This window comes from Cynara cardunculus, assembly GCF_001531365.2.
Source record: "Cynara cardunculus var. scolymus isolate 2C chromosome LG 3, CcrdV1, whole genome shotgun sequence".
Taxonomy (NCBI): domain Eukaryota; kingdom Viridiplantae; phylum Streptophyta; class Magnoliopsida; order Asterales; family Asteraceae; genus Cynara; species Cynara cardunculus.
Window position 1 is genome coordinate 33,817,335 of NC_037530.1, and position 10,658 is coordinate 33,827,992.

At 35.2% G+C, this 10,658-nt stretch overlaps 1 protein-coding gene across 1 annotated transcript; it reads left to right on the top strand.

Annotated features, from left to right (window-relative positions):
- The first annotated feature begins 2,972 nt into the window (after window positions 1-2,972).
- Window positions 2,973-8,912, top strand: LOC112510550 (probable complex I intermediate-associated protein 30). The gene is made up of 8 exons (XM_025116011.1): window positions 2,973-3,185; window positions 3,919-3,991; window positions 5,092-5,205; window positions 5,895-5,951; window positions 6,081-6,172; window positions 6,858-6,938; window positions 7,081-7,179; window positions 8,448-8,912. The coding sequence occupies exons 2-8, from the start codon at window positions 3,940-3,942 to the stop codon at window positions 8,634-8,636; spliced, it is 684 nt and encodes a 227-aa protein (XP_024971779.1). The 5' UTR covers window positions 2,973-3,185; window positions 3,919-3,939; the 3' UTR covers window positions 8,637-8,912.
- The last annotated feature ends 1,746 nt before the right edge of the window (window positions 8,913-10,658 follow it).

Sequence of the window (10,658 nt, forward strand, 5' to 3'; positions counted from 1 at the left end):
CAGTTGTCATAAAGTTGTTTATCTCATAAACTCATCTTTTATGGAGCTTAGTAATCTTCTTCAGGCTCATTTTTTATATTCAGCATGAAGTTTTTGGTTTCTCCATGACCTTTTTGTTTCAAATCAAACATTTGTTAATGCTCAAAATTTATGAGATTCTTGAACACGGTTGGTCCTTAGATATTTGGTGCCCTGGGCGAAAACAGTTAGAAGTGCCCCCAATTTAAAAAAAACAAATTTTTTTGTCGTTTGTAACAATGTTAAAATGATGTTACCGAGCAACAAATCCACTTACAATGTGCACTTCGCTAGGGATAGCATAAGAACTTTTGTTTAATGGCCTTTAATTCTTAAAACTCTATGTAAATGCAAGGTAATTGTCTTTATTGTCAAGAAACCATTCGAAATAAATCGAAAATAACTTATATTTAGCATATAGTAACACCTGACGTGTAATCCTGCTAAAACAAACAACATTCTATATTCATTGATAATTTTGTAGAGTAACTTGGTTATATACTGATGTGCTCAARCAGTGTTCAAGCCAATTCTTGAACATGGTCTAAAAAATGTCATTTTGTAGCAAATGCAAGARAAAGATAACTTACCWATTTCTTGTATAAAATATTTGACGAAATTATGCACAAAACAAAATTAATAAGTTTTCARGTATGATAACGAAGTTTTTCAATGCAAGAAAAAGATAACTTATTCCTTACAAAATATTTATTGTTGAATGTGAATAGTTTTATTTAGTTTTTTATTTTATTATATCGAATATATCAAAATCTAATTGTATTATGTTGGGTTGTCTTTCTTACGCAGTACATTTTTCTGGTATCATGTTTTTGACAAGAGTTTTTGGAAGGACACTTCTTGCAGCTGCAAAATCAGAAACTTCTGTTGCCGGGGCAGCAGCTGCATATACAGTCAGAACAGGACATAACCCCCTTGAGGAGTTCTTTGAGGCAGATAGAAACCCTGAGGAGGAAAAACCTGTTATCTATGGTGCATACTTCGAAGGCCTTACTTAAACTCCTATATGTGTTCTGCAGTCACTAAACCAAACGGACCCGGTAAATCACATGCAGAAGTCGAGATTGGGGAGGGTAAAATGTATGCAAACTTTACCTCTACCCAAGGAGTAAAGAGGTTGTTTCTGCATACATAAAGTGGTTTTGCGATAAAAACATTATCTTGCAAAATAAACTCACTTGCATTGTCAAGTATAGTAGTAGATGAGTGGTGAGGTTAGCAGTCTTGCCACTTAGAAACATAGAAATTTATTGTCCCTCAATTTATACATTAATAATAAACATAATACCAGATATAAGAACTAGGAGATATGGAGATTTAATTTTTGAAGGATGATGAAAGATAAGAGAATTAGTACTAGGGGTCATTGACCTTTATCCCTTGATCACAAGTAAACCTTAGTTTTTCAATTTTCATATCTAAGAATATCTCATATGTTTATTTTAATCTCCGGTTACAAATGTTACAGTAACTTTTTAGAGCCTTATTAATTTGTCTAGCATAAATATCAAGCTGTCAACATCTACTTTTATGGTTACGAAGTCCATAGATTTTTTAATCCACTTTGGTAATAATAGCAAATTAGCAATATCCATGGCCCTGTTAACAACCCATCAGGGTGACAGATTCTTCTTTGATAATTTCTGACACTTCTGGTGGCGATCTAAGCTGTAATCAGGGTCCAATGATGATCTGTGCTATATGTTTCCATGAAAACTAAAACCACATGACATTTGTTAATGTTATTTGAGCATTGTATTGATCTGCACTACAACAGTTTTCTTTCTTTGGCATTTGAACATAACTTGTGTTTTTATTCAGGACGTAGTTGGAAGCCTTTGAACTGCATGTCAAGTCTTGGGACGATCTACACAAGCTATGGTATGTCCTATTGAAGGAAAAGAACATGCTTATGACCCAACGCCAGATGCTACATGCTCAAAATCTCCCGTTTCCAAACCCAGAGCGTCTACCTAAGGTTTGACATAGTTTATCCATTGACATCTTTGATATATATATATATATATATATATATATATTTGGCTCTGTTGTTGCTGCTTTTTTAAAAATTGACATGGGACTCTGTTATGGCATTTGGATGCACGTATCAAGTTTAAAAGTCTCACTTTGTTAGTGGTAAGAGTTGGGGATAAAAATATTATAGCTTCATTATGTGTAAATATAAACAACACTGGGAAACCATGATATGAACTACCTCACTCACTTGTACATCCAACAATAGACACTAAGAAAGCATGTTGTCACTCAAGTAACCATAAAGAAAATTACTCCAAATGTCCTTTTATATTTGACAATATCCCTTTTTTATTCTGATGTCACTATCTTAACAAGATAATCCATTTCTTTCTCTTAATTAACCCTGGTGAAATCTCAAAAGAGCTGTTTAGCTATGTAACTTTGCTACTATTAGGCCTATGCTAGTCAAACTAGGTGAGTTGGCTAAAAAACTAGCTGCTAATGGATAAGCTAGCTAATAGATTATCCAAGTTTGGTAAACAACTAGCTCATAAGCTAGATGACAACAAAAAATAAGCTAAGTTTTGGTCATTTATTTAAAATATAAGGGGCATATTTAAAATAAGTGAAATGGGCCCCTAGAACATATCGAAATACTACCTAAAGTAGCTTTTCGGAAGCTAGCTTATAAGCTAGTTTAAAACGTTTTTTTTTTTCAATAATCTTAAAAACTAAGCTAGCTTATGGTTCCCAAATATAGCCTAGGCCTATGGCAGGGCCGGCCCTGACGACGGCCCAGGACAGCATGAAGCCGAGGACATCAAATTTATAAAGCCCAGTGTATATAGGTTTAGTTTTATTTGGGCCTAAGAAAATCTAACGTTACCGGCCCTGTTCCTTCCTCTCGAGTCTCGACTCTCGCCTCCCTCTCGACTCCTCTCCACTCTCGCCACCCTCTAACGCTGTCGCTCAATCTCAATCGAAATCAATATCGCAAACGGCTCTCGCTCTCGCTCTCTGCCTGACTGCCTCTCACGACTATTGAATCCGACTGCCGTCGGTCTGCGGCTGCCGGGCGCCGGCGGCCTCTCTCGTCTCTGCGGCTGCCTGCCTGCCTCTCTCCGTCTCTCGTCGCTCTCTGCCTCTCGCTCTCCACCCGTCACTGTTGTGAGGTTAGGGCTTAACTTAGGGTTATTTGATTACTTATTTACTTGTTTACTTTACTACTTATTTTATGTTTCTAATTTTTGTTTCATTAATTCGTAATCTAGATGAAGCTGTCCTGCTTAGGTTTTCTTTTAAGTTTTAAATATGTAATATACTAATACTGTATGTATGCCTACTTAGGTTTTCTGTAAACAACATTACAATGAAGCAGGGCCGGTCCTGAGATTTTGGATGCCCATGGCAGAAAGTAAAAGAAATACTCCTTATAAACTATTTGAAGGGGTTTGGAACCTAATTAATCTAGGCGGCTCATCCCCATGCCGATTTATTTTAAATGTAACAAAAACGATTGAACGGGTTAGCAATCTTGAGTATTGAGAGTAAGTTTTTAGCTAATATTAGTTATGACGAAGTGATAGATATTTTTGCTTCAAAAAACGCAAGAAGGCATCGTTTTAGGTGAATGGTGATGTATTTTATATTTTGTTACACGGGGTTTTGGTTTATGTCCCCCCGTTGCATCGTTTGTTATATTTAAAATAAATCGGCATGGGGATGAGCCGCCTAGATTGATTAGGTTCCAAACCCCTTCAAATAGTTTATTTTGGTTTTGATTTACGCATATAAGGGGCATTTTTTTGACTTTCTGCCATGGGCATCCAAAATCTCAGGACCGGCCCTGCTTCTATTCATTGATGACAACACTACATAATTTTTTGTGTTTGTTTCACTTCCTAGGGCTCTTACGAGTTAACGAAAATGTCCAAAGTTCGAGCATTATGGCAAGCATCTTTGACCGCCACTAAAAGAGGTATTTACGCTACTCCCTTCTGTGTTCCTTTCCCCGTTCCAAGATAAATTGATTGATACACTCTGTATGTTGCATCTCAATTTGTTCAATTCACTAGCCGTCACAGAAAATACCTTCTTGGTTGTTCGAAGTTCGAACTGAGTTTTCCCTCTAATTTTCTTCGCTAATATTTTATGGGCCTCTGAATCAAGGGTCTGGTTGTTAGCAGCTTAACGAGCTTTAACGGAAATTGCAGCTAATGTTTGGTAGTGACTATATTGAAAGTGCCTTCTTCAGCAAGTTTTTGGGTGGTGCCTCTCCGAATTAAAAATTGCGCTCCTTTCATCTTTCAAAAAACCCTCCCGAACAAAGAATTTTCCCAATCTCTTAAAAAAATAACCAAACATCCCCTAATTGTAGAAGGGCTACCTCAAGCAAAGGCTAGGCCTTGGTCCACTAGAATTTTCCTGGCTGTTATCTTTGGCGCCATGGGATTAGCCGGCCCACTCAAGCTGACTGGACACCCACCCTCATGAAAGTTCTACACCTGAAAACCAGGATTAGCTTGTTAGTGGGAGATATAACTCATAAGTTCATAACCTCAAAGCCACAACTTGAGTCTTCATTTTTTCCTTTTTTCTTGGAAGAGAGTATGACTGTGAGGGGAAAGAATGTGCATTAACTTGTATGTTTGTTATCTATAAGGTCCATGTGGTGCTAACTTTGGTGGTCTTCATACCATTTGCTTATTGTTAGTAAGGTTCATATTATTAAACATAATCAGGATGACGCATTTTATATTCATGTTTGGCTCTTTAACCGATGGTGTAGAAATTAACCAAGTATGTGTTGACATGATGTGAGGCTCTTTGCAAATATTTTTTTTGTAGGGACTGCGTTAATGAAGATCATTAAATTGCATGGTTTTTGAGGTTTTTATAATTAAAGAAATCTCATAATCTCTCATTTCTTGTTTATTAACCTCATCTAATATGCAAGGAGGTAAGCTTGAATTAACGTTTTCTGCCAGGATGACACATGACAACATTGATCATGGTTTGACGTCTTTTGAGATCGATATTCATTGTAAGCTGATTATATTTTCATCTGTGATTATGTAGCTCTCACGTGGAACATTGAGGACATGATTCCTCCTAGCGAGAGATTTATATACAACTTCAATTCAAAAGAAGAGCTTAAGAAATGGCATTTGTATTCAGATTCTGAATATGGAGGTGAGGATTCTTTTGTATGGATGGTACTGTATCCGATTAATTGGGGGAAGTTGAGCTGTTTTAAGTAAAGGATTCGTCTTATGCTGCTGTCTGAACGAATTGTGCTTTTCCCACCAAGTGTTGTTCACGCATGCAATTAATTGGAAATTTATGCTTGGGAGTGTTAGGAGTTTCACCTATCAAATCTTTATTCAAACTTCTTTGACCTCCAAAATGACGAATTACAATTTGAACTATTATTGGAGCTTCTTTTACTTTGTTTATTTTTTGTCTGTCTTTCATAATACAACAAAGAACTTTTTCCGGTAATGTTGCATCCAGATTTAGTGCTAGGAGGTGCAGTTATCTTTAGCTACCAGCCTACCACTACCAATTATAACAAATGTTGAAAGCTCTTTATAGACGCTCCAATTCCATTTTCAAACCTACTTGTGCAATAAGGGTTCCATCATCATGGTTAGGTCTGTCTTTCATAATACAACAAAGAACTTTTTCTGGTAATGTTGCATCCAAATTTAGTGCTAGGAGGTGCAGTTATCTTTAGCTACCAGCCTACCACTACCAATTATAACAAATGTTGAAAGCTCTTTATAGACGCTTCAATTCCATTTTCAAACCTACTTGTGCAATAAGGGTTCCATCATCATGGTTAGAACAAGAATAACTTTGCCCTATTTATCATTATACAGGTTTATCATCAGCAGCATTGGAGATCAATGATGCTGGAAATGAACGGAGTGGCCCTGGTTAGTAAAAATAGCCATATGAGGATTGCTGTCCCTCCAGCGATCATCTACTAATATGTGCAGATCACTCTCCGTGATTATTAAAAAACATTTTTGTCTTTTGATCCTTGATTCTTTAAAACATTATAGGAGTTTTCTCTGGGAATCTCTCTTTGGATGTTACAGAGGGTACAAAATGGAATATTAGCAGGAGTGGCTTCTGTGGAATGAGGTCTAAAAAGGTGGACATCAGTTCTGTAGTTGTATTCTAGACAGATCTTCCCATGAAAATACTTTCCTTGTCTGTGTTGCTATTTGATGTGCTCTTGAGAAGTCTTAATAGGATTGCATGAATTACCAGGTTCATTGTTGCTGCATTTATGCAACTAAATTAATCATCATACAGCCAAGTTAAAATGCTGCATCTAAACAGAGAAAGAGAGTGTAATTGAAGATGCAAATTTTCTTATACTAATTTCTTTGATCTTGCAAATAGTTATGATGGCAAGTACTTATGATGGCAATCTTTGGACTTGACATAAAAACTTTTGTAATGGGCTCTAGAACTTGCTTTTTCAGCAAGGATAATATCATAATAACATATGGGGGTGCGATCATATCAGCACTCATCAGAGCTCCGCAGTTAATAAAACATGTGAGCTGGGAGTTGGGCAATACATTGCATTTCTTATCAGGTATTTTATTGAACAAAACTAGGTTCATCAACTGCATTTGCCAAGATTTTGTTGATTTACAAATTTTATCCTGTGCATGTATTTTTAATACATGTTATAATGTAAGTTTAGTTCGTTTGGACAGTGTGTTGCCATCTTTTAGAATGTAATTTGTCTGAGGATACTACAGACTAGCGATTTCTCCTTGAGCTTTCTAACAGTATCATTGGTGATTTTCTTCTCTCTGCTGCAGTTTGATGGCTTTATTGATTTAGATCCATATGATACTATAGCATTAAAAGTTAAAGGAGATGGTAGGAGTTATATATCGACTGTAAGTTTTATATCCCTATGTCTTCTATTCCAGGAAATATTGAGAGGCTTGTAACTTTGCATTATAATGAATCGTTTCAAGTTCTATTTTGAATTAACACACATTTGGAGTTCATCCTAAATCTTTAATAACTTTGATGTAGATTTATACAGAGAATTGGGTAAATTCGCCTGGACAAATGGAAGATAACTCATGGCAAGCTTTTGTTTGTGTGCCTAAAGACAACTGGGTTGTTGCAAAGGCAAGTTGAAATCCTCCTTACATATTCTAGTTTGATAGGATCTTGTTAGTTTTTTGCATATGCTGCATTTTTGCTATCTTATCTTGCTTCACAAACCTGAAGGGGAGGTTGTGTGTATAGCCAACAAAGAAAAGAAAATAGAGTGAAACTACAAACCTGGAATTTTGGGTTATGTGCAGCCTTGGTCCTTTAGGGTGCATTTGGTAAACAGACAGGAAAGAACAGAACAAGGATCATTGTTCCATGTTTGGCAGAACTTTTATGTGGAACAGACTTGTTCCACCCCCACCGTGGAATAGACCTATATTTTGCCATATAATTTCAAAATAAAATCAATTTTTTTCTCCTAAAACATCAAATATGCTTGCCTTTTTACATTTTATTCATTATTTAAATTTTATTTATTGTATTTTATGTTTTTAAACTTTCATATTATTGTCCTCAAAATATTATTTTTTTACAGTTTACATATATTGATCAATTTATGTAATTTGTTAAATATTAATAATAATAAAATAATATAGAAAAGGTATAAAATAAAAATTGAAAACTACATAAACTTATTATTTTGAATCGTCTTGATGAAAGCTTTCTAATGATATATTTTTTTATAACTTGATAAATTACATAAATTAATCAAAATATATAAACAATTCATTAGGGGTAAATTGGTCATTTTATCTGTTGTATCTTGTCTAGTTTTGTCTTACCAAATGCTGAACAACTATTCTGTCTCGTTACCGAACACACCCTTATTGTTTTTTGCAAAATTGGTCTGTGAATTGACTATGTCCACTGCTGTCCCCTGAAATCTACTTCTCTCCCTCCACCCCTCTTGATTGTTCCTATTCTAGCTATGAAGAAAGCCTCAGATTATGAAGTTGCAATAAAGGTCAAAACTTGATTAGGGCTTTGTGGATTAGGGTTTCTTTCTTGGTTTATATTCTTGATGATAAAGATTAACATATGAATCCATGTTCTTTGTTTTGCTGAAGATCAATCTATATGTTTTTTATCAGTTCTACAAGAAAAAAGCTGCGGATAATAGAAAAGTCATGTTTGATGTGATTAAGAGGGTGTTTGGTTCATGCATGGGAATGAAAATGACAGAGAATGAATATGTCGTTTGACCTGGAATGAAAATTTGGGCTTATAGGGGAATGAGCCCCTTATTTAATGTAAAACCACACAAATTCTTTTATTTTCATTCTCACTAATTACTGCTTAATACCTCCAACCAAACATCCCTTAATTTTTGAGATTTTCAGATTCCTCTTGCACATTATCTTCCAACATGGAGAGGAAACGTAATCGAGGCAGACATAGAAATGAATCCTTCTAAAGTTGTTGGCATGTCACTATCTGTGAACGCTGAAGGTGGAGTCCCAGATACTGAAACTGGGCCAGGTGATTTTCGCTTGGAAATAGACTGGATCAAAGCCTTGAGAACCGAATGAATTGTTTGTATACTACTATCTGGATCGTCGGAAAATAATATAAGCAGGGCTCTAGGTTTTACTGGACCTCCAAATGATTTACAAGAGGGGATCCGTGAGTAACCATTCTCTGCAATTGGGTGCTATTTTTGTTGCTGGTAATCTATATGAGCCAATACCATGTGTAAAATTGTTGCTACAAGCACAAAGCTTAGGGGATATTTGGTTGGTTTTCTATCAAGTTATGTGTGGATAAAGTTATCTGTATCTCGATTAATTTATCTATATAAAATATAGATTGAAAATGTTTTTGTTTAAGAGTTTTTTTCATAGAGGAAAAGATTGTGTTTTTCAATTGTGAATGTGGGGGATGTTTGACTAAAAACTTGGCTTTTTCTACATAAAGCTCATTGAAAGCTTACTGAATAAATTATTATATACATTATTAAACCATTATTAAATAGTCATATGTAGTTGGCGAATTAAACCGTGAGTCCTATTAAGCTTGTTAAGTTGTTAATAAGTATGTCTCAAATGTTAGATTTAATATTTTGAAATTTACTCCTTGGGTAGAGGTAAAGTTTGCGTACATTTTACCCTCCCCAATCTCGACTTCTGCATGTGATTTACCGGGTCCGTTTGGTTTAGTGACTGCAGAACACGTATAGGAGTTTAAGTAAGGCCTTCGAAGTATGCACCATAGATAACATGTTTTTCCTCCTCAGGGTTTCTATCTGCCTCAAAGAGCTCCTCAAGGGGGTTATGTCCTGTTCTGACTGTATATGCAGCTGCTGCCCCGGCAGCAGAAGTTTCTGTTTTTGCAGCTGCAAGAAGTGTCCTTCCGAAAACTCTTGTCAAAAACATGATGCCAGATAAATGTACTGCGTAAGAAAGACAACCCAACAGAATACAATTAGATTTTGATTTATTCGATATAATAAAATAAAAAACTAAATAAAACTATTCACATTCAACAATAAATATTTTGTAAGGAATAAGTTATCTTTTTCTTGCATTGAAAAACTTCGTTATCATACYTGAAAACTTATTAATTTTGTTTTGTGCATAATTTCGTCAAATATTTTATACAAGAAATAGGTAAGTTATCTTTCTCTTGCATTTGCTACAAAATGACATTTTTTAGACCATGTTCAAGAATTGGCTTGAACACTGTTTGAGCACATCAGTATATAACCAAGTTACTCTACAAAATTATCAATGAATATAGAATGTTGTTTGTTTTAGCAGGATTACACGTCAGGTGTTACTATATGCTAAATATAAGTTATTTTCGATTTATTTCGAATGGTTTCTTGACAATAAAGACAATTACCTTGCATTTACATAGAGTTTTAAGAATTAAAGGCCATTAAACAAAAGTTCTTATGCTATCCCTAGCGAAGTGCACATTGTAAGTGGATTTGTTGCTCGGTAACATCATTTTAACATTGTTACAAACGACAAAAAAATTTGTTTTTTTTAAATTGGGGGCACTTCTAACTGTTTTCGCCCAGGGCACCAAATATCTAAGGACCAACCATGTTCAAGAATCTCATAAATTTTGAGCAYTAACAAATGTTTGATTTGAAACAAAAAGGTCATGGAGAAACCAAAAACTTCATGCTGAATATAAAAAATGAGCCTGAAGAAGATTACTAAGCTCCATAAAAGATGAGTTTATGAGATAAACAACTTTATGACAACTGACAAGTGACAACTGTGAAGGTCAACGACAGCTTATGGCAAATGACAATATCCAAATAAGCTGGAGGAATGGAATGGAGCATCTGGACACCACATACTACCACTCAGCAACATATCTATCTTGTAATTTATCTTAATTAAACAAATCACTTAGGCAGACACAKATAATTGATCTCATCACATCTATTGAAATCACACTGTAAATATAAGACAAATCCATCACTTCGTCACAAGTTAAAATACTGATACACTTACCTTTCTCTCAATTCATAAAGAACTAACACTAACTTAGACATCGAAGACTATCTTCGGGCTCACATGGCCAAGGTAGTCCTGATG